The following is a 24121-nucleotide window of genomic DNA, read 5'->3' as shown; positions in this document are numbered from 1 at the left end:
CCAGACATAAAAGGTTCCATATTATATGGTTTCATTTATATGAAATATCCAGAATAGGTAAATCAGTAGAGCAGATTAGTAGTTGTGAGGCCATGTGGGAGTGGGAAAAAGGAATGGGCAATGACTGCTACTGGGTTTCCTTCTAGGGTCATGAAAATGTTTGGGACTAGATAGAGGTGATTGGTTGTACAACACTGAATTAAATGCCACTTCATTTATTTCACCCTTTCAAATGATTAACTTCCTGTTATGAGTTTTATATCAATTAAAATTTTTAATCCCAAATTAAATTTTAATGGAGGTGGTTCTTAATAGTTGTCATATTTTCATAAATGAGCAACTGACATCCCTTAGGTCTCCCTCCCTACAGACTGTTAATCATCATTTTATTGTGTATAACTACAAATTTGTTGGCAAAGGTATGTTTAAAAAAAAAAAGCTTGCCCTTCAAGTACACCTAAAAAATGAAAAGTAGGGAATCAGATTTCCAAGTGGCATTTCATACGTCATTTCCTGCAGTGATCTAATTTCTTAATCCACTTCTCTATGTCTTAACAGAAGAAGCATATTTTCCTTGCATCTGCCTGTTAAGGTGAACTTCATACACTCCAACATTTCTCTTTGAAACTAAGGAAAGCTTCCTGGAGGCTCTGAATGTTCTTGGTTTTGGAGATGAGCAATGGGAAACAAGCAGACTTAAATAGGGGCTCCTCTGAACTAATCTTGGCAGGAACTCACACAAGACAATGTTTGATCAGCTCAGCTGCTCTTTTTATAAGCCTCCAGGGGTTAAAGGTTAAAGCCACATTTGTGAAAGAAATACAACAGCATCATTGTTCATAGTAAGCGACATTATTAACAAAGAATTTACCTTTATAGTTTAGGTCTCAATTGTCTGAGATTTGAAAGGCTGCCTCTACCCTTCCCATCCCCCTCCTAGCCCAAGGGTCATGCTTCTCATCAGTTGCAATCACAAAATATTTCAAGTACTTGCCTTCAAGTCTGGACTGTGGGTTCATAAATTCCAGATTTTTAAAGTCCAAAAGGAAGATCTGACAAGTACTTAAGATTCCCAAGTCCAAAAGGAAGATTTGATAAGTTCTTATAAAAATATGGGTGATATTTATAGATCCAAGTGTGCCACGTACTAAAACTGAAGGAAGTACTTCACAGAAAGATTTTATAGCTGCCTAGGAAAGTGTTTAGTGGTGGTGGTTCTCTATTCTAAAGAGGACATATACAGAGAAGATCTGGTGAAAAGGAATCAGGCCGAACCAGGATCTAGCACCCTCTCAGAAGAACCAGAGAAAGTAGCCTTGAGGACAAGGCTTCTAGAAGCCACCATACAAAGAACTGTAAGATCCTTAATAAAACAAAAATGTTCAAATTACCAGTGAAAAGCTGGCTACACTAGTTAACTCACTGATGTACCAGAAGAATAGCTCTTAACCAGAGATTTTTTCCTCTGGGAGACATCTAGCAATGTCTAGAGACATTTTTGATTTTCACCATTGAGGAAGCATCACCAGCATCTAGTGGGAGGAAGCCAGGGATGTTCCAGGACAGTTCAATATTATATATTGAAGGTATATATTATGTATCTAGTGTTGAAGCTGGTGGAGAGGTGTCTTTTAGAATTCCTGGGAATCATATACACTTTTTAAAAGTACAATATTATTTATTTCTCAAATATAATTTGTTTTGAATTTTCAAATAGCATAAGAACAGATCAGATTTTTTATGGGTTATAAGGCAAGCAGGAAGAATGTCCAGGAGAACATCAAGTTTCATTTAATGATAAGACACTTTGATCTCAAAGGTAACAGAAAGGGGTAGTTTTATTTCAAACAAACCACTTCTCTGCTACAATACCTTTAGAAACTGGAAAGGAAAACTCAAATCAAAAATTCTGGAAAAGATGTTTAGGAATGAATGGTAAAGTTCCTAGGAAACCTCTACACTTCAGTTCAATCTAAATCAATTCAACTTAAATCAATTCAACAAATTTATGCTGACTATATAATGTTTAGTCTTCTGTCAGACACCAAATGAATAATACATAATCCCTCAAAAAACATAATGTTAAAAATCTCTATGTCTGTGGTTCTCAGTCTATTATCAACTTTCAGGAGTTGGCTTTTTTCCTTTGCCTATTAATGTGGTGTTAAAAACAGACTTTCTACAAAATGTTCCTTGCAGCAGATTTAAGCACTCTTCTCATGACTATGCACAAAAGAAAGTGGGGTGCCCCTAACCAAGATTTATTCTTTAGATGGTGATTGTGTATTTATGACTTTTTTTGGAACAATTATGACTGAGAATCTTGTTAACTAAAAGAATAAACTGCTCTTGCTATAAGAAGTCTACTTTCCCATTTCTCCCATCAGCCTACCCTTCTGAGGGAATGAACGTATATAATAGATCTTATTACCAATTCTGTGGGAATAATATAGTTCAACATGTTTAAAAGTGATTGAGATTCCAAAATAAAAGCATAGGTATCCCTCAAAGGTTTTAGGTATAATCACAGTAAGAATATTACTAACTTTTTTGGCTGTTGTGGAAAAATTTCAAAGGTCAGGATTTTTAAACTCATAAATCTGTGGGGTTGAATTCTCTTTCTCCAAGAAGTGATCTGAGACAAATTATTTTACACAATATTTTGGCTTTAGTTTCTCAACAGTAAAATTAAGATTATATCATTTATTCCCCATAGAGTTGAAGCAAAGAGCCAAGGAAACAACAGATATATAAACAAGAGCATAAGAGGTTTCAATAGATAGTAATTTTTTCTCTCTGGCTCCACAAGGATTTTGGCACACACTGACCAAGTGCCAACTCTCAGGACCTTTGTATAAGCAGAATACAATGTGTGTCTATAACAAAAGTTCTATGTTGATTCAGAATTCAAATGAGATTAAACTTCACCTGGATCCAATCAACTCAAGAATACAATGGAAAGTAAAACTGCTTAAAGCCTGCTATCCTCTGAATTAGGTTTCTGCTGCCGCATAGTTATAAACTCAAAAGGCTTAAAACAGTATAAAGTTATCATTCCAGTTTCTATCCAGGCACAGCGTAGTTGGATTTTCTTGCTTAGGGCCTCACCAAGTCAAAATCAAACAAGTCAAAATCAAACAACTACTTAAATTTGATTTTTTGTGGTGGCTGAATGTCAAACAGGGACTGCTCTCTGCAACAGGAAGTCGACAGCATTCTTCCTCACTGACCTTCCCTTCAGCCATCTTTTAACAGAAAGGATGTGCTCTACTTAATCAAACCTCTCACTTTCTGGTCTGCCCACTTCCAGAGAACTTTGTTTTTAAGGGTTCATGTAATTACAATAAGCCTACATGGATGATATAGGATAACTACCCTGTTCTAAACTGTTCTGATAAATAACATAATCCAGGGAGTGACATCTCACTACATGCACAGACTCCAAGGATTAGAACAGACATCACTGGGGCATCATTTTAGAAATTCCACCAGATACCTCTAGTTATCCCAAAAAAAATTAAAAGAGAAAAGCTACATTCATAAAAATTTCTGTATATAAATTCTATAACAAAAAATACACTGGAAAAATGTCTAATAAACACAAAATATTTATATGTTTATCCCAGGAGGAAGAAAACGAGGAAAAAAACATAATTTATTATGGTAGCAGGATTGCAAGGGAAGGTTTGTCCTTAGTTTTACTTACATTAATATAATTTTTAATATATTGAATATTGAAGGAAAAAGTCCAAAATGTTGAAGAAAACTGGGTGAAATATAAAAACAAAACCAGACAAAACTAAGAAATTTGTTCTTACAGAAGAAGAAAACAACAACAACAACAACAACAACAAAACCCCCAGTATTTTAGTACTTATTGGGTTTAAGTTGTAGTCAGGTCTACAAAACTATAAATTGTAGAATATACTGGAAATATTTTACTTTCTGGCAACTGTAGTGCCAAGGAATTCATTCTCTTTTGTAAGACTTCTAATAATGTTATATTCTAGTATACGTCCCCTGCTCTTTTTTTATGATAATTTCCCTTGTAAATCACAATATTCTGGTCTACACTGAAGTATACTCCTCTGATCATGTATAATTAATACTGCATCTACACAAAGCATAACAACAATTAGTCAATATATTTTTCAATAATTATGTATTACATACCTACTATCTACCAAAATTTATAAAGTGTAAAAATATGCTTTCAGTGGTAATTATATATACTGCATTAAAAATCACTTATACTTAAAATAATTAATTTTATCAGCGTAGTTAGTGACTTTAACACATTTATTTTAAAAACTTGTATCAAGTTTTCTGAGAGTTATTTCTTTTTTCTGTTGGTAACAAATTAGTGTTACTAAGTTGAACCAACTGATCTGATTTAATGTTTTTGTATGATTTCTTCTAGATAACAATCTCATTAATTAGATATACAGTGACACATTTTTACATGGGTGAAAATAAGACACTTTTATTTATTCTTTTCACTCACACTTAGTCCTTGCCTAACATTTAGTCTGACTTAACCCATTAGGTCCCAAGTTTTCAACTCAGTGTACACAAAAAGTATTCAAATATTATTAAAAATTACCATAAGTGGTACATTTGTTGCTTGATTTAAGTTTTTACAGTCGTTCTACATCTGGGATGATGGGACAAAATGGGTTAATAATTTGTACTAAGTATAAACTGAACAGCCCCCAGGATTAGATCCTCAGAATAGGTTTTTTAATATATAATCTTTTGATCAGTGCAATGTTATTTAGTTATTATTATCAAATAAGATTCTGGGAATGTGATGTGAATCTGGGTCAGAGGTACTCATTAAAATATTTTATCCTCCTTCCTTCTAATCTATTTATTTTATACATACTTTGCTGACCCTCTGGAAAGAAAAATATTTAAAAAATGGAATTCCTAAAACTATAGCTTAAGTTTGGGGAAAAAAGTTTACTACTCAGTCATATTTCTGCTGTATAGTGAGAGGAATTATAGTCATGCACATATGAATTCTAACTTATCTTTATATAAGACCAGAAATATAAGTTGGAACAGGGACAAGAAAGATGGAAAGAGAAGAGAGAGGAAAAAGAAAAGGAGGCAGAAGTATGGGAAAAGAAAAAAAGAAGAAAAAAACTAAGAGGAGGATGAAGAGGAGGAGGAATACGGAAAATGAAGAAGATGAAAAAGAAAACAGAGAAGAGCAACAAAATAATATTAGTAAACAAAGAACAAGAGGTTTTCCTCATCCAATGTGCTAGTGTGAGTTTCCAAAAACAGTGGATTTAATCTAAACTAAAAGAACGCAACAGATAATGGTCCTATTTGGCATTCTTTAAATTAAATACCTGCTATGTGCCAGGCATGGCACTCCACACTAGTAACAAACACAATGATGAGTCAAGTCCTCCCTAAGCTTGCAGTCAGTCCATAGAGAGGAAACCTAGACAACATAGCATGGTTAGCACTTCAGAAGCAAGAACAGTGATTACAGCAGTTTATGGAACACCAAGGCAAACCTCCCAGAAGAAGTGATAATTGAGCAGAGATCTAAAGATGAGTGATTGGAAGAGAAGTGAAAATAATAGGGAAGTAAATAATGTGAAGGGAGGAGAAATGTTCCATTCTTCATAGAGGTAATGAAGACCTGGACCCAAGAGAACAGATGCACAATAGGAACTGAAAGAAGACCAGCACAGCTGAATGGCAGTATGGAAACAAGGAGTGGCAAGAAAGGAAACCAGAAAAAGAGGTAGGGGACAGGTATTAAAAAGAGTAAAGCAGGATAAGAGTCTGGAATCAGTGACGGCTGTAAAAATAAGACTAAGCAAGGAAACTGGTTAATTTCAGGAATAAGTCAAATAAGATACAAAAATGGACAAGACAAAGCTAGCTGCAATGTGAATGGAAAGAATCAGATTTAAAAGCTCTTTTGGAAACAGAATCAATATTTCATGATTAACTGAACGAAGAAAAGCAAAGAATGATTGAGAAAATATAACCCTTTAGTTTCTACCTCAAGAATCTGGAAATGGAAAAGGAAGGAGAAGAGATGTCATTCTCTGAGACTCAAATATTGAGAGGAATAAATTGGAGAGAGGAAAATAATGAAAACAGTTTAGAACATGATGAGATTGAGAAGCCTGGGAGACATCCAAGTGTACACAGAGGCAGTTAAGCACATAGATCTGAGCTGAAGTTAACAACTTGAGAGCGCAACCATGAATCCAAAGGTCTGATACACCAAGAGAGATCCTACATAAGAACAGGAGTCAGACAAGAACATACCCTCAGCCTAGCCAATATTTAAGGCACAGGAAGAAGAAAAGAACACTTCAAAAGGAGCCAGGAGGAAGAAACCAGAATGATTAGATACAGTACCAGTTATTATGGTATAATCAAAGCAGAAGTGACTTTAACTCAAGAAATACGGTGAAGCTAACAATATAAAATGCTAAAACAAATCAAGTTAAACAGAGCCTATAAAACGAGCCTGTTGAATTTGACTCAAAGAAAAGTTCTCAGGTAGCATTAGTGGGAACAGTTTCATTGAAATCATGGAGGGAAGTGGGAGATGGAAACAATTTGAAATGAGTTCAAGATTAAAAGGGAAGTAGGAGAAGGAAATGAGTGTTGCAAACTCTTCACAAGTCTTTGTGTAAAGGGGAAATAGCCAATAATAAATACAGAAAAGCAAAAGGATATGAAAATATCAGCATTTAAGATGGAGGATGGCCAGAATTTAGGGCACAAGTGGAAGGAGGGAGCAAAGAACACTTGCAGGCTTAGGTCTGAGAGGGAAGGTAAGGGAGTTATCTGCGGTGTCCACAAACTATACAAGATAAAGGATGAGATGTTCTGCTGGGAATGAGAACAGAGTAAGAAGAGCTAAGTGTCTGCATATACCAAGAAATCTTAGTAGTAAATGCAGTAGAAAATAAAAGAAAGAACTAACCATAGGCATAGAGAAGGACTGATGAGAGCAGCCACCCATGAGTCTGTAAGTTTTCCTAAGAGGACTTAGCCACTGGAAAGAGGCACAAAAAAGAAAAGGTACCAGTTGGCTTTCATCAGTATTAAAGTTTCTGTTTGGCTAATAGCCAGGTAGCAAGACAAAGCTTGGCAAACTTGTTCTGTAAAGGGTCAATGGTAAATATTTCAAGCTTTGCAAACCTCTGCTACAATTCCTCAACTCTGTCCCTGTGGTGCAAAAGCAGCCATAGACAATGTGTATGAGAACAAGCCCAGCTGTGTTATTTACCAAATCAGGCAGTGTGCTGGATTCTGTGTGCTATAGATTACTCTCTCCTGTTTATGGAGAAGAAAGTAAAGATAGAAAAGACTGAGGATCAGAGGAATCATAAGGCTCAAACTTTGCAGAATGGAAGAACTAGAGGCTAAAATGAAATTTTATGGCATGAATAAAACAAAACACATGTTAGAATTAACACAGTCTATAAAACAAACCTTTGAGCCTATTTCACAAACATCAATAGGATCATTATCTCCACAGCAGTTTGTGCTCTTATCTTTTTGATGGGGATCTTCCCAAGTCTAAAAAAAAAGCAGAAATGTAGGTTAATACTCACTGTAATGTATCTTAATCTTTCCAAATGATCATGAAGTTTTACAGCCAGTCATAATGCAAAGCAAAAATTCTCAGAAATTACATAGGCTCAAGGCCAACATGCCAGTACGTCCCTAAGCATCATAATAATTAAAACAGATTTATAGTATTTCCCCCTTCTGTCTTTCATCCATCTGAAAGTGGGTGGTATTTCCAGACACACTTGTCTTCCAAGTTTAGTCAGTGACTAAATTCACATTCACTCTCAGAGTTTCAGTTTGGATGTTCTCACTGTCTAGGCCCTTGTTTCTGTGTTTCCACTGATGCTGCAATCATGGCTTCTGTCACTCACTGCTTCCTCTGACATGGTGACAGCATAGGGATCTAGCTTTCCATGTTAAAAAATAAGCTTCCTATTCTTCAAATGACTTCCACCAGCAAAAACACACTTTTCCCTTCACAAATGAAAAAAATAAGACATTATCCATTACATAAAAGACAAACCTATTTTTGTCTCACATTATTCCATTAAAAAAGAAATCCTTTATCTTTGCCATTATATCTCAAGATCTTGCTAAAAGTATGCAACGATGTCAACTCTCCAGTTTACTGGCAAAATTTTATTCTGTTGGCTACAAAACTCATGTTGCATTTTAATAAACAAGTAGCATAACAGAACTTGGCTATCAAGTTTAGATATCCCCTAGGCACTACGGCTTCCCCAAATTTTCATAATTACTTGATTCTGAATGGAACCATATGAGTTTGCTAAACTTGTCTTCAATTTACATTGTAAGAGATGAAGAGATTTATGTAATTTCAAGGTTGTTATCAATATTATCTTGGATTTCAGAACACCTAAGTTTAATTTCTCTAATTTTATGTAGATAACTAAAACTGGACACTGACTTACAACCCTAGACAAACTCCAATATTTTACTTGTAGTACTTAGTATAGTACATCTAGGAATAAACTAACCCAATCTTATTTTAAAGAGAATCATGTTCAACAAGATTTCATTGCCTCAACTGTGCTAATCTTACAGACTGGTTATATGTGACAGACACTTTCTAAATGACACACACATACACAACTTGTGAGGAATGTACCATTAATCCTATTTTTCAGATAAACAAACTGAAACACAGCATTCCAGCTTGCCCAAGCTCACACAGCTTCTAAATGGTAGATTAGAATGGAATTAGAATTCATACTCTCACTCATTATCTGTGATATCCAAATTTTGATAACAATAACAATTCTATTTTGTGGTTCTCATCTTTCAAATCTCCTTTCTTATTTTCAGAATCTCCTAAGTATATTTTTGTGGAGCTTCTCTTTTCCCCTACTCTTCCCATTACTGTTATTATTTTCCTATTTCCAGGCATCTAATCAAATAGAACCCACTCCAAGCCAGAAATAGAAATGTATAAGACACAGTCAATAGGACATCCTACCCTGGATAGTGTCATGGTATAGTATTTGTGCTGGGGAAAGCAATATGGGATCAAGGCATAACTGAAATTCAACAACTTATATAAAAAAATCAGAAAATATCTGAGACATTCCTTTTCTCTAATTGGGAACCTCTTTGGACCCCCTTTTGACCTCACTCCTTCTCACAGAATGAACACCACCATATGCTAGGACAACTAGATCTTAATCCTACCTCAGCCACAAACTGCCTTGACTAAGACATCTAGATCTTAGACATCTCAGTTTCTTCAGCTAAAAAAAGAATGACTCAAATAAGAAAATCTTAAGGTATATCTTAGCCTTAAAACTCTGTGATTGTTAATAGTCATGCATAATCTGTATGAACACAACCAGTGAATAGGTGTTTACAAATTCATGAGCTAATTTAGCCCATTTTGATCAGTGTTAATTTTAAGAAAGCCCATCTTTATATGGAGACAAAAATTATCTTCCTATAACTTGTATAGGATCTGGTTTGGGTTGGGGGTCCTGATTGTTGGTCTGCATTCCCCTAAGAACTCCACTTTCAATATTATCTACCAGTTTATTTCCTGCTATTGAGAAAATAAGTATACAAGTATACAATTCTTAACTTATACAATGTTGTTGACTTTAGGGCCACTTCTTCACAATTTTCCATACCAGCAAACATATCCAGACTGATCTTCCTATTTCCACTTCTGCCTTTAATAATTTATTATTAACAGTTTTAGGTTTTTGTTGTTGTTGTTTGTTTGTTTTTTTTTTTTTTTTTTTTTGTGTGTGTGTGTGTGTGTGTGATACTGGGGATTAAACACATGCAGGGCCTCATGTGTGCGAGGCAAGCACTCTACCAACTGAGCTATATCCCCAGCCCAAGGTTTTAGATTTATTGCCAAAAATACACATTAAATGGCCTCAATTTTACTTGAAAATATAATTTCATCAGAAGAAATCTTGACCAAACTTTGAGCATGCCCTCTTGTGGAGTTTTAGGTGAATAACTAGGCAGAGAAACAACTGGACAAGCACAGTTAAGCTTGAGAAGAAATGTCAAGAGAAAGTTCAAAATCTCAATATTTATTAATAAAAATGATAACATTTAGTATGCAGAATTTTAAAAATGACTTGAACATCTAAATAAGAAGGGTAACCCAACCAAAATGGTCCAAAGACATGAACAGGTAATTCAGAGAAAAAGAAATATAAATGACTTGTAAATTTACTAAAAGACAATGACCAAAGAAATATAAATCAAAATCACAATGCAACATGATTTCAAACATATAATAAAATCTGATAATACTAAATACTAGTTAGGATATAGGGCACATGAAACTGGTAACAACTGGTACCTTTTCTTTTTTGTTCCTCCTTCCAGTGGCTGAGCCCTCCTAGGGAAACTCACAGTCTCATGGGTGGCTGCTCTCATCAGTCCTTCTCTATGCCTGTGGTCAACTCTTTCTTTTATTTTCCACTGCATTACTACTAAGATTTCTGTATTGCAGGTAGGAGTGTGAACTGCTACTTTTTTTTTTTTTAATGTTTCTATTAGTTCACCATAGTTATACATAATAATGGGATTCATTCTGACATATTCATACAGGCATAATTTGCTCCATTCTAACCCCCAGAACGTTCCTTTTCCACCCTTCCTCTGTCCTCCTGATCCTTTTTCTCTACTGATCCTTCTTCTGTTTACTCATTTTTTAAATTGGTACATTATATACACAAAAGTGGAGTTCACTGTGATGTACTCATACATGCACATTGCATAATTTGCTACTTCTTTTTTTTAAATATGTATATACTTTTAGTTTTTGATGGACACAATATCTTTATTTTATTTTTATGTGGTGCTGAGAATAAAACCTAGTGCCTCAAGTATGCCAGGCAAGCGCTCTACCACTGAGCCACTGCCACAGCCCCTACAACTTCTTTTGTAAACAATTTGGTAAGTAAGCAAGGTATATAACTCACAATTTGATTCATAAGTATATGCCTAGAAATACATTCTATGGATACAGAAAAATATTAAAAAGGGCCCAAGAAAGGCATAACAAAAAGCTATAAACAACCTATTGATGGGAAAATAAAGTGATGCACAAAGCATGACCATATGAAAATGAATAAATTGGAATAAATGTTATTGATCTAACTTAAAACAAACCTTATTTATCCTCATGCAAGTGTCTTGAGACCCTTATAATCTATAAATATTATCTGGTATGTTTTAATCACTGTGCTTGGGTCCTTAGATCTCTGAAAAATCACTGAACTACACAAAGCTGTATATTTAGGTGGGTCTTGAGAATTCGTTCCTTATTAATCAGGATTCCTATCATGAAGTTAAAGGAAATAAAAGCTACTCAACCACTTACATGCTCTTTTCCAGCTTCAAACTAAAGCAAAAGTCTTTAACAGTCCCTTTACCATTAGCAGCAACAATGGCATCATTGAGCTAATATTGAGAACTTGCTATGGAGCTAAAAATTCTCTTTGATCTACTGGTTTGTTACAGTATCCTTGTGGTGTAGTGGCATGATCATACAGACAAACAGGCCTAAAGAGATTTAGTCACTTGTCTCGGGCTCTAAAACTGATAAATTATACTGTATAATATTGGGAGGGGGTCAATAAATCAAATTTATAATAATAAACCTATAAGAATTATATTGACTGAAGAAATCTTGACTTTAAAGTAAGTTTAATCCTTTAATATTATCTAGACAAATATTCTAAATATTCACTCAGAGAGATATAACACTGGAATAATATAACTGGGTACTATAAATAAATTGGAGGAAGGAAAAAAAAAAGAAAACTCAAACTCTGAGGAAGGCACTATATGGGAGAATTACTAAGGTTAAGAATCTAGATGGCTGAAGTTCTGAAATGACAGTGTACTGATGAATCACAAGCTAAACAGATACTTCTGCTTAAACAGTATTTTGTTGTTTAAATTCTTCCAAGCAGTTGGCTTGGTAACTGCTCTTGACAAATTTCCTGCTGTTACAAGGCAAATCAGAAATAAAGAACAAAATCCAATAATTATATATGCCTATGAAACTAAACACATACAATGCATTAATTAATTATTATCACAAATATTCATTTCACAAATATTTATTGATCATCAACTCAGTACCAGGCATTAAGCAGGGCAGTTGGAATATATCCATCAACATATCTGACAGAACCCGTGTTCTTGTGAAATCTTCATTCTGGATAGAAGGAATTGACAATAAACATAATAAATAATGAAACTATATAGTAGGTTACATTTTGGTAGATGTTATGAAAAGGAGGAAAAAATATAGAAGCAAGAATGAGTTCAGGTGGCCGAGTTATGAAGAAGGTGACTTGTGCAAACATTTCAGGAGATATATGCATATGCATATCTGAGAAAATGTTCCAAAGAGAGGACCCAGTAGCTGGGAAGGCCTGAGGAGGGAGTGCGCCTGTACATCAGAGTGCCAGCAGGGAGTGAGGGAAAGGGAGGAAGAGGAGAGAGAGGAGGACAGACACAGACAACATCAAAAAGGTAAAGGGGACTAGAGGCTGGCTTTTATCTTATATTATCCCTTCACTTAACCAATATGCATGACTTCAACTGTGGAAAACATATTGAATTTAGTCATTTTTTGCTTGACAGATAATGAACACATGCCATCTACAGTGTTCATGCATATGCAGGAGCGTGTGCATGTGCACACGCGCGCGCGCACACACACACACATTGCAAGATCAATTTGATCTCTGGTTAAAAATGGCAGAGAGAATGCAGGTCTACTTCCTCTCCTTCACTTCCATTCTAGCCACACTGTCTTCCTCCTACCTCAGCCCTTACAATTGCTGTTTCTTGTTGGACTGTTTTTGCTCTCAATGTTCAGGCTACTCGTGTCCTTACTTTCCTTAGATCTGAGAAGAACTACTGCATCTAACAGTCTAATATCACAACAGAAAAGAGCATCTTGAAAATTCAAACGTAGAGGAACACAAAAATTTAGCATGACTTTAAACAGAAAAGTATGTAAGCTTCTTTTGTTTTTGCCTTCATGCCTCACTCCTTCCCTGCTGTCAGTAGATCTGCTTTATTATTTTTTCCATCATAAAATAATAAAATTAGTGTTAGTTGCACCTATTATGCTACATTGTAACTACTGACTTAGCTGGGAATCATCCTATTCATACTGTAAATAGGTTCAGAGAAAGGACCAGATGATAATAAAAATACTGGTCATAATAATAATAGTAATTATAACTGATTAGCATCCATTACACAGGATTCTAATAAAACAAACTTATTTCACCTCAACACGACTATGGGCAATAAGCATTTTATGTTCTCCAGTTTACAGAAGAAAGTGAGACACAGAACATAAAGCATCCTACCCAAAGTTATGTCACTAATGATTCCCACTTTCACAGTTAGCCAATTACTACACTGCCTTGATTGCATATCTGCATCTCATCTGTCTGAATACCCAACATCTGATATACTGCAGAGCATGTAAATCCTTAACACATGTTTAAAGACATGAACAAATACATAAATTTTAGTTTTCCCTCAACTACTCTACTTTATATGCCTGTTTATGCTATCTCTGATTCAGTGGGCTTCTTTGGCCATCCCCTCATCCATACGCTCTCTCTCTCTCAGTACCCGCTAGGCTTTACAGATTTGTTTAACCTTGAACTGCTGGGTCAAACAGAATGTCTGTTTATACACCTGGCAAGTCAAAAAACCTGCTTTCATGGTTTCCATAGACTTTCTCATTCTTAGCACATCATTTCAAGAGCTCCCCTTCAGCCAAAAATTTAACCAAGTGGGTGGTCCGACTGCATTAGAGGCCGGCAGCTCTTAAAGAGAACAATTCTTTTTTCTTTCCCTGTGAATGTTTATTCTACACTGGCAGCTGTTTTCCAGGATAGATTAAGCCTGAACCCCCATCCCCTTCTCATATATTTCCCCAGTAGCATCTTTAGATTTAATGTATAATATTAAAATTAATAAATAAAAACATAAAAACTAAATCTCCATACAGATGACCAAAAGGGTTCTATAAACATAAAAGCAAATGCTTCTTTATTTCAATCTAGACTTTGGACCCAGCACATTGAATTCTACTCACTAAATAATCTGGAAGAGTTGCTGCTTAATAAGAATGAGGACACAGGGGCAAGAAAGGATTAAAAACAATAAGAAAAATTCTCCATCAATATTAGTCCCCATTTTCATTGTTTTCACAAGGAAATTGTAAATGCAAAACAGTGACTAATACAAGTCATCTGTTTATAATGAGTTCTGAAAAAAGTTTATAGCCTAAAAGATTTGTATTTAAAAACATAAAATTCATCATATCAGATATGAATGTGTACAAAAGCACAATTAAAGGAAGGACTACAGATAAAGCCTTGCTTAAATTTTTTTCACTGACAATAGCCAAGCCCAGAAAAAGAAGTGTGCTCAAAATATCAAATTTGAGCATTCTATATGCCTCGTACTCTAAAAACTTGAATATAGACATATACATAGTTTGAAACAAAATTTACTGATACAATAAAACTCTACATTAAAAACTTAAATTTACAAATCTCTCAAACTGACATGTCCTCAGAACCAATTTAAATTCAAATAATTCACAGGATTTACAGGGCAATTTTTCAGAAGACAGAAAAGTTTTACCATTATAACAAAAATGTTACCTGAGGGAGGGCTCCATAATTCCATATATAACCTTTGTAAGGGAAGATATTCGCCGTGAAGCGTGGCTTGCCATCCTTTACATCTTGCTTAATGGGATTCAATGGCTCCTGGGTGGCTATCTAAGCAGATCACAGGGGGAAAGAAGGTAGAGGGGGATGTGAAATGATTATTCCTATACCCAAACAGTATTTCTTAAATCTGCCATTTTTCAAACTAAATTTTCATATTCCAACTTAACAATCAAAGGTGACTTAAAATAAAGCCAGTTCTTATCACTAATTTAGAGCACTGTGTAAGAGAAAGCTGTCTGGAAAGGAAACAACTAATTATATGTTTAGGAATTAAACTATTCATAAATTCCATTATTTCTAACACAAATAATAAAATCTTTCAAATGGCAAGAAAATAAAGATTAATCAACTTGCTTTTTTGTTACTAATCTTGGTCCTCTTATTACCTACCAACAATCTTGAGTTATTGCAAAGATTTTCACTATATTCTCAGATTGAAGCCTCTCCTGTATGATCTGAAATAAGTCAACAATACTCACTCTTGCCACTTTTATTGAACAAAACATCGGAAGTCCTTCCAATAGCAATTAGGCAAGAGAAATAAATAAAAGGCATCCAAATAGGAAAGGAAGAAGTGAAATTATTTTGATTTCCTGGTAATACAATCATATATGTATAAAAGACTAAAGATTCCACCAAAAGTCTGTTAGAATAATAAAGTAATGTAAAAAACCAGCACAAAAAATCAATAGCACTTCTATACGCTATCAACATTTTACACTTTCTAGCATACAGGTCTATTGCTTCCCTGATGAAGTTTATTCCTAAGTAATTTAGGTTTTTTTGTTTTGTTGTTGTTATTATTGTAAATGGGATTGTTCTCTTGATTTCTCTTTTGGAAAAAAATCAAAGGGGACACAAGTAAATGGAAAGGCATCCCATGTTCATGAATTGAAAAAAAAAATACTGCTAAAATATCCACACTATTCAAAGTAATGTAAACTGGATTCAATTCAATCTTTATCAAAATTTCAAAGTCATTGTTTTAAAGAGAAATATAAAAAAAAATCCTAAAGTTCATAAGTAACCATAAAAATACCCCTGAGTAGCCAAGGCAAATCACACACACACACACACACACACACACACACACACACACACACAACAAAAGTGAATGCATGATACTACCTAATTTCAAGCTATACCACAAAGTCAAAATAATAGTGCAGCATGATACTAACAAAAAAATTCTGAAACAATGATCAGTAAAATAAATTAGAAAGCCCAGAAATGAACCCACATGTATATGGTCAACTGATTTTCAACAAAGATGCCAATAAAACACAATGTTACAAAGACAGTCTCTTCAATAAATTTTATTAGAGAAAACTGTATATCCAATTTGCAAGAATGAAACTGAACTCTGATACCTCATAGTTACACAAAAGCAACATAAAAAGGGTAAATATTTAAATGTCAGACCAGATACTATTAAAAAGAAAAAAAAGGGGGGGGGGAACCACACACTATTCTAGGCAATGATGTTTTTGGACTTGACTCTCAAAACAGGCAAAAAAGCAAAAATAGGCAAATGCAATTACATCCAACTAAGAAGCTGTTGGTCAGCAAAGAGATAATAACAAGAGTGAAAAGACAAACTACACAATGGGAGAAAATATTAGCAAACAACACATCTGCAAAGGGGTTGCTATCCAGAACATATAACAGGAAATTAATTAATTAATTAATTTAAAAAGTAATCTAGCTAAAAAAAATGGACAAAAGACCTAAATAGTTCTCAAAAGATATACAAATGGCCAATAGGTATATGAAAAAATGCTCAACAATGCTAATCATCAGGGAAATCCAAATCAAAACCACAAAAAGAGATCACCTCATCTCAGTAAGAATGGCTATTATCAAAAACACTACAGATGGGCTGGGGATTTGGCTCAAGTAGTAGCTGAATTGCCTGGTATGCGTGAGGCACTGGGTTCGATCCTCAGCACCACATAAAAATAAAATAAAGATATGTGTCCACCTAAAGCTAAAAAATAAATATTTTTAAAAAAACACTACAGATAATAGGTGCTAGTGAGGATATTGAAAAAAAGAACCCAAGTGTGCCATTGGTAGAAATGTAATTTAGTACAATACAGAAAAAAGTAGAGATCTTACTCAAAAAACTAAAAATAGAACTAGTATAAGATCCAGCAATAAACTCCTGAATATATAGCCAAAGGAAACTAAATTGGTACATGGAAGAGACATCTGCATGCCCATATTCATTGCAGTATTATTCACAAAAGCCAAGAGATGTAAACAACCTAAGTTTCCATCAACTGATGAATGGATAAAGAAAATGTTGTATATATACACAACAGGATAGTATTCGACTATAAAAAAAAATTGAAATCTTGCCATCTGTAACACATGGATAGAACTGGAGACCATTATGTTAAGTGAAATAAGCCAGGCACTGAAAGATAAGTACCAAATGATTTCACTCATAATGGAAATCTAAAAAAGTTGATCTCCTAGAATTTGAGACTCAAACAGTGCTTGCCAGAGGCTGGGGAAAGTACAGGGGGTGGAGAGAGAGGAGTCATTGGTACTAACTTACAGTTAGACAGAAGAAATGCTACTGTGCTATTGCACAGTAGTGCAACAACAGAAAACAATAATGGACTATAAATTTCCAAAAGCTAGAACAAAGGATATTGAAAATTTTCACTATAAAGAAATGATTCATGTTTGCAGAGATAGAAATATTTAATCTGATTTAAACATTACACAATGTACAGATGTATGAAAACATCACATGGTACCCTACTAATATGTGTAATTTTCATGTTTTTATGTATCAATTAAAAATAAATGCAATATAACATTTTAAAAAAGCAGAGAGTGGGATGGTGGTTACAGACACTTGGCTGTGAGGGTTCTGGGTAGATGATGGTCAAAAGGTACGAAATCTCAGAAATGAGTAAGATTTTGTTTTGTTCTTGACCTATTACAAAGCATAGTGAATATAGTTAATAGTGTGTTGTATATTTCAAAATTGCCAAGTAAATTCAAATGCCTTTAGCACAAAAAACGATAGTTATTTAAGGTAGTACGTATGCTGATTGGTTTGATTTAGTTTCTCCATATTGTATTCATCAATGACAATATCACTTTGTATTCCATAAATATATAAAATATAAATTGTTCATTTGCTATACAACTTTATAAAATGGTTAAAAGAACCCAATCTAACCAGATGATTTCATTTCTAAGTTACTTTCCTACCAAACACATTCATATTGTCATTTAAAAACAAAACAAAAACCCAAATCTGTTATTAAAAAAAAAAAAAAAGTTAAAGCCATGTTTGAATGAAGAAATGCTATTTAACATAGGTAGAATCTCACACACCCTTGCTCCTATATTTGAAGTGAAGTATAGCAAGAATGATGAAACATTATACTTACAACAATATAAAAAGAAGAATCGAACACCTTTCCCTTCTATTAAAATGTTAACAAAAATTACTAATAATTTTCTGAATACAGATTCAGAAAATTATACTTGCCATCACATCCCTAGTCATTGAAGACTTAATTAACTAAACAATGTAAGGGTCACAAATTAAATTTTGCTCTGAAACATAAGGGATCTTATCTAACTGAAGAAAGAACATAAAACACTGAAAAAAAAACTATTCTTGATAGATTCATGTCTCATGGAAAAGATTAAAATTAATTTTTATTTTTTTGGTAGTATCAGGATTGGTCCCAGGGAGGTGTTTTATCACTGAACAGTATCTCCAACCCTTTTTATTTTTTTGAGACAGGGCCTCACTCAGTTGCTGAGGGCCTCACTAAATTGCTGAAGCTGGTTTTGAACCTGTGATCCTCCTGCTTCAGCCTCCTGGAGTCATTGGAAATTTAAAATAATTTTTTTTAAAAACTCACTGTGTCAACAACAAAGGCTATTAGATAGTGTCAATAACTTAAGTTAGTCAGGAAAACACATTCATTACAGGCATGGTAAAAATCTAAAGGAGAATTAAGTCCTCAGAAATTAAAACTATCATTAACCTTAAATAAATGTTTCACTTGTGTCTATGAACTGAATACATCTCAAAATCTATTTAAGGAAACCTTGAAAATGTAGGAAGGATCACCATCTTGTCAAAGAAAAGGCGATAAAAAGTATACATATAACAAAGTACACAGACAAAATTAAAAAATTTTAAATACATTCTATCCAAAGTGTATTCTCAGCTTTGAATACTTTTCCTTTTTTAAATTTAAGTCTAAGTGCATAACAATATTTTTAATTGTGTTCATTATAGTCTGTCAATCATCTAATTCAAAGTATTATGCCAAGCAGTTAAAAACAATGTAGATCACCATTAAGTTAGCATTTCAATTTTCCTTAACAGAATACATCCATACCTCCATTTTAGCGTTTGTCCACCGAGGTATTTCTACAACCATATTAAACAAATTCTGTGGTTAAAAAAAAGAGAGAGAGAAAGATAAGCAGAACATAAAAAGTTTTACAGATCTCTTATTTTTTCACTTGGAGAAACTTTTGCTAAATGAAAATCAGTAGAGACTTTAAAAACATGCTTTAGGTTTTGATCTCACAAAAAATGCTCAGTGTCTGCATCATTTGTCTACTCATGCCTTAATTTTTTTCTAAAAATGGGAGAAGTTGTCTAACACAAACAGCAGAATGAAAGCCTTTATATGTCATCTGACCCCTACTGCAGTGTTAGAGGTTACTACACAAAAGTACCTTTGCAATGTAGTGGCAGAACTAGAATGAAGTCAAGAAATGTGCTCTGATTTTCATTCTCCAGCTAAAATGCAGTGAGAGACTGGGTCCCTCATACACACATTGTCTCACACACCTCTCATCTCTGTCCCAGTCAGCATGAGGCTGGAAAGAAGATCAATTACATCACTTAAAAGAAAGTCCACAGACAATTATTAAGTTAAATATTTGAATATTATAAAAGAATATTTATGCCAAGTTACAATCATAATATAAAATTAAGGATGTCAGGATAGGTAGTTACAAAGTTCACAAAGAGTTAGATATGCCTTCCTAACCTTAGCAAGTTTAGCTAACGATATCAGACTTGCTAAAATTACAAAAGAACTATGTCTTCTTTTCTTACAACTGAACTTTGTAGAATTCTTAAACCAAGGAGAATGGGGAATAAAAACAATTTCCCACAACTTGCCTTACAAAGAGAAAGCCATAAGGTTCAAGGTGATTTGCCTGCCTTTTTATATCTGTAACCAATGAGTGATCAGGAAGAAGCAATGGTTTAAAACAGCATTGCTCCAAGTGTGGCCCAGCATCAGGGCCAGTCTGCAAACAGGTTGGTATTTGGCTCATTAAAAATTTCGTAGCAAATTGACAGTAATTTTTATGTCTGTTGAATCTAATCATCCAAAATTAGAACTTGATGACAATAAATGTTGGCGAGGATGTGGGGGAAAACGTTCATTCACACATTGCCGGTTGGGACTGCAAATTGGTGCAACCACTCTGGAAAGCTGTATGGAGATTTCTCAGAAAACTTGGAATGGAACCACCGTTTGTCTCAGTTATCCCACTGCTCAACATATACCCAAAGGATTTAAAATCAGCATATGCAGTCACATTAACGTTTATAGCAACTTATTTCACAAATAGCTAAGCTACAGAACCAACCTAGGTACGCTTCAACAGGTGAATGGATAAAAAAAATGTCACACATGCACACTGGAATATTACTCAGCCATAAAAAAGAATGAAACTATGGCATTTGCCGATAAATGGATGGAACTGAACACTATCATGCTAAATGACATACGCCAACCCTAAGAACCAAAGTCCAAATGTTCTCTCTGATATGTGGATGCTAACCCACAACAAGGGAGGGTAGGGAAAAGAAGAACAGAAGTACTTTGGATTAGAGAAAGGGGAATGAAGGGAAGAGGATGGGAATAGGAAAGACAGTAGAACGAATCAGATATAACTTTCCTATGTTCATATATGTGAAATTCCACATCATGTCCGACCACAAGAATAGAATCCTAATTAGAATAAGTTATATTCCAGGTATGCATAATATGTCAAACCATACTCTACTGCCATGTGTATCTAAAAAGAACAAATAAAAAAATTACAACTTGAATTACATTGTTCTAATTACTTATTTGGATTGTACTTTTTTAAAAAAAAAATCATTAGTTCACAACAGATAGAAATAAACCAAAAAACCAGTGAACATTTGAGTAATTTAATATACTTAATCATGCCACACATCAAAATTACCCCGTGAGCTTGAAAGAATTAGGAAAAAATTAAAAGAATGCCTAGAGCCCCACCACCCACCTGTTTGAATTCCGTTGAGCTGGGGTGGAGCCAGGACACTGCTTATTTTTAAAATCTTTCCAAGCTATTTTAATATGCAGCCAGAGTTGGCTTAAAGCACTGCTAAACAAGTTCCTGGGGGTTTCTTAGTGAAACACAAAAGCTATTAATTCAAAGAATGCCATTTTTTACAATTAAATATAAAAATACATTAAAGCACAAAAGTAATGTTGGTTTTATCAAGTTTTTCTAGAGAAGACTAAATATTACAAATGGCAAAACTGCAAACCCATTAAGGAAGTAAACAAAGCTGAAAATGAATTCTCAACAGTGCTCCTCAGAAGTAAGGCTCATACCTATCTTAGCAACGGTACACACAGTCCTGCTGTTATGTTTCATTTTCTATGCTCTTTCATGAGGTACCCCTGCACCTGTTTAAATATGTCTGAAGAAGCTGTTAAAAAGAAGAACCAAAGTAAATGGCAGATGTTCACATAATTTATTCATCCTTGAAAGCCTAGCTGTAAGAGGACAAATGCATGTGGATGAGTACTCAGAGATGACAGAGGAGACCATGCTAGTGACAATCGTTTCACACAATGACACCTACCAAACCACTCACAGACATGAATTAGGCCAAAAGAACAATAGATGAAGAATAGGTTTGAATTTTAACCCCAAAAGCCACACTCTCCTTCATCATTTGCTCCTGATCACTTTGGGCTTATTCCTAGCCTGCCTTTCTTCTCTACAGCTAAAATGCATTTGGCCTGTAATTTTTAAAAGTCAATGTTAGTCTGGTTTTCCTAAGATTAGTGTTAATTATAAACTGACAATGGCCTGCCAGAATTTATTAGAAAACCAAAAAGATAAAAGGAACTCAAATCAAATCAGAAAGCTGTGCATATGGCAGGACCATTGAACTTCTCCTTCAGCCAGCCCTTTTCTTTTCCTCCATTTTTTTTCCTTGCATTTTTGTTGCAGAAATAAAAAAAGAAAAACTAATAATATGAAAAGAGAGTCACTACATTTTCTGTATTTTGGGAATCAGCCTTCCTTCTTCTGTCTTTGAAATAAACATGTATTAGATGGTCTCCAACATAGAAACTGCAGTGTAAGAATTTTTAATTTGATTGTCTGAACACAAAATATATTTTTTTGCCACTGAAATAACTGTTTCAGGTTAATATACAAGTTGTTAGGAACTATAAGGTCTCAAGCCCCTGAGGGTCTGTTTGCCCAACATCTCGGGCAATAATTCTCGAACTTCATGTTTAGGATATACATTAAATACTTGCTAAGCATGTAGTTCATCCAGGGCCCACCAAGTAGTGATTCTGATTAAGCAGCTATGGGATGGGGCCTGCAATGTGAATTTCTAATAAGTGCTCTAAGTGGTTCCAGTGTAGAAACACTAGAGTCAAAAGTTTCAGTAAGGATAGAGAATAGATGGAGATAAGGCCATAAAAGTAAAGAACGGTAAGAAAAGCTGACTGGCATCAGCACAATAAAAGGGCACCCAGAGTAGGAGATAGGAAAAGATGTCAATCAAATGATCTGGGTCCTATGTGAATAACTATAAAAGTTTTGACAGTCACACAGTTGAAAGATATATTTGGAATATATTTATTTTGGCATATAGTTGATGTAACTTTTTCTTCTCCTGTATTCCAAAAAGACAGGTTTCTCAATTCTGAAACCTGCTCTCCAAATCTTCTCTATTATAATTTTTAACAGATTAACAGAATAATTTTCATGGCATACATTTACTTTAGGTTATCTACTGTGATGATTTGCTACTAAAATCTGGGTTCATGCTTTGATTCTCTAGTTTTTTTCACTTAAAAAATGAAATGATGGTCTGGGGCTGTAGCTCAGAGGCAGAGCACTTGCCTACCATGTGTGAGGCACTGGGTTCTATCCTCAGCACCACATAAAAATAAACAAAATAAAAGCATTCTGTTCATCTACAACTACAAAAAAATTAAAAATAAGTAAATATAAAAAATGAAATAGTAATAAAGTATCTAGAAAAGTTAAATTCAGAGACAGGAGTAGCTACAAGGGGCTGGGGGAGAAGAAGTTGGAACCCACTGCTTGATGGGTCTAGAGTTACACTTTGGGATAAATACATGGTAGTGATGTTGCACAACACTGTGGAAGTATTTCATGCCAATCAACTATACACTTTTAAAAGACTAAAATGGCAAATTTTATATTATAAATATTTAATCACAATAAACAATATTAAATGGTGCTTTCTGTCCTAGCTGCCTTAAAGAGAGATTAGAAAGAAAAAAAAAAAAAAAACCCATGCATATGAAAGTCTTGCAGGGAAAAAATTTAGATGTACTTTCACAAATCTAAACGATCATCAAGGCCTTTAAGAGACAGTAAAAAAGTGATTCTCAGAAATAAAAACTTTTAGATATACCTCAGATTCATCATTTCGTGCTTTCTTTGTAGGAATGCCATTTTCCTATAAAAGAAAAGATATTATTTATGATTGTAATATTTCACAAAATACAGATACACTGCACAGCAATAGAAGTATGCTTATTATATATCCATTCTATTACAGAGGCTGTCCAGAAAACTGACTCAACAGAGAACCTACCAAATGCCCACATAGTCTTTCCTTCAGTATTAGCATCTCCAGTGAACACAGCATAGATGTTTTATAAAATAAATTATCAGAAAAGCTGAATCTATTTCAAGTATATTTTCCAAGGTTTTATAAAATAAGCAAAGGTTCTGTTCGGTCTTAAAGGAAAGACTGGCAATTTCCAGTGATTACGCTTAAAACAGTCATTTCATTATTGAAATGAAACTCCAGGGAGCATGACTAACAAGCCATGAAAGTACTCGCTGCACCTCCTGCCTGTGAATTCTACCAAGGTGTGATTATTACGCCTCCACTAAGCATTTTTAAATTAAACCAGACTACGTGGTGTGTTGGGAAGGAAAATCATGCCACTCACAGACGCTCACCCAGTATACGTAAC

At 34.4% G+C, this 24121-nt stretch overlaps 1 protein-coding gene across 2 annotated transcripts in view; it reads right to left on the bottom strand.

Moving 5' to 3' along the window:
* Ppa2 (inorganic pyrophosphatase 2) overlaps positions 1-24121 on the bottom strand; it is a 72102-nt gene that overhangs the window by 36640 nt on the left and 11341 nt on the right. For both annotated transcript variants that reach the window (XM_076864361.2, XM_076864363.2), the window contains exons 3-6: positions 23551-23595; positions 19199-19252; positions 14745-14864; positions 7480-7566 (exon numbers count right to left, since the gene is read on the bottom strand). In XM_076864361.2, coding sequence (XP_076720476.2) covers positions 7480-7566; positions 14745-14864; positions 19199-19252; positions 23551-23595 — 306 coding nt within the window. The remainder of the gene's footprint in view (positions 1-7479; positions 7567-14744; positions 14865-19198; positions 19253-23550; positions 23596-24121) is intronic.

This window comes from Callospermophilus lateralis, chromosome 8 (assembly GCF_048772815.1).
Source record: "Callospermophilus lateralis isolate mCalLat2 chromosome 8, mCalLat2.hap1, whole genome shotgun sequence".
Classification (NCBI taxonomy): Eukaryota; Metazoa; Chordata; class Mammalia; order Rodentia; family Sciuridae; genus Callospermophilus; species Callospermophilus lateralis.
Note: the sequence above shows the minus strand (reverse complement) of the source record. Positions and strands in the feature narration are given on the sequence as shown.